This window comes from Perkinsus marinus (genome assembly GCF_000006405.1).
Source record: "Perkinsus marinus ATCC 50983 genomic scaffold scf_1104296942528, whole genome shotgun sequence".
NCBI lineage: Eukaryota > Perkinsozoa > Perkinsida > Perkinsidae > Perkinsus > Perkinsus marinus.
This window is the reverse complement of record NW_003212147.1, coordinates 1-1,125: the sequence shown is the minus strand read 5'-3', so window position 1 is coordinate 1,125 and position 1,125 is coordinate 1. Positions and strand designations below refer to the sequence as shown.

Here is a 1,125-nt window from a genome sequence, read left to right as displayed (position 1 = left end):
TTTATTGTTGCAGTCATCGCATGAAGAGACAGTTACGGAATCTCGAGAGGGTAGAAGTAATGGGCAAGTTCAATGGTGCTACGGGCAACTATAACGCCCATATTATCGCCTATCCCAATGTGGACTGGTTCGAGATCTCGAGAATTCTGGTAGGGCGGTGGTTGATAACACTTATCGTAGTCATCATGATTTAGGTGGAAGATCATCTTGGTCTCAACTGGCAGCCTGTATCGACCCAGATCGAGAGCCACGATTACGTCTCGGAGATGTGTGATACTGTTGCGAGGATGAACACGATTATCATCGACTTATGCCGTGATTTCTGGATGTGAGCACTCGGGTCAGGGTTAGCATTACGTGGATCAAGAGGCTCTTCATTATTCGGTGAACTCGAGCCCTATAGCTCCCTTTAGAAAAGGTCGTCTCCTCCCTCTTCCTTGATCTGTGGGGTATTGAGTGTGATGAATGCGTTCCTATTAGGTACATCATGCGAGGAGTTTTGGGTCTCCGTACCATTGCTGGCGAGGTGGGGTCCTCCACCATGCCTCACAAGGTAAGTTTGAAGTATCACGACTCGTGACTCACGAGCCGTGCGCACTACACAAGATTTCAGGTCAACCCGATAGACTTCGAAAATGCTGAGGGTAACTGTGGTGTGGCGATCTCGATGTTGCATCATTTCTCAACTAAGCTGCCTATCTCCCGAATGCAGAGGGATCTGACAGACAGTACTCTAGATACTGTTGGTTCACCCTTGCTATCAGCGTTACTGTAGGTACGGTACAGCGGGCAGTCGGGTCCGCTTTTGCCCATACTATTATAGCCATTGATTCCACTATCAAGGGCCTCAGCAAGGTACACGAGTATTATAGGTTCCCAGGTTCGTATAGGGAATGCTCAGGTCATGGTGTCCGCTCCTATTGCCAACCGTGAGCTCGAGGATCATTGGGCGGTGACTGGGGAAGCCGTGCAAACCGTCATGAGACGATACGGGCTGGAGAGACCGTAAGAAACGAATCAATGCCTCACCGTGATTCGGGATCTGTTCTATCAGTTACGAACGTCTGAAGGAGTTCACTCGTGGTCGTGAATTGATGCCACTTCTATGAAGGAGTTCACAGAGAA

At 49.2% G+C, this 1,125-nt stretch overlaps 1 protein-coding gene across 1 annotated transcript; it reads left to right on the top strand.

Annotated features, from left to right (window-relative positions):
- Window positions 1-59: 59 nt before the first annotated feature.
- On the top strand, window positions 60-1,109 carry Pmar_PMAR002591 (adenylosuccinate lyase, putative; the record flags this gene model as incomplete). Its single annotated transcript, XM_002781393.1, has 7 exons — window positions 60-149; window positions 195-328; window positions 481-553; window positions 614-728; window positions 776-855; window positions 902-1,005; window positions 1,055-1,109. 7 exons carry the CDS (start codon window positions 60-62, stop codon window positions 1,107-1,109), a joined length of 651 nt encoding a protein of 216 aa, XP_002781439.1.
- Window positions 1,110-1,125: the final 16 nt, after the last annotated feature.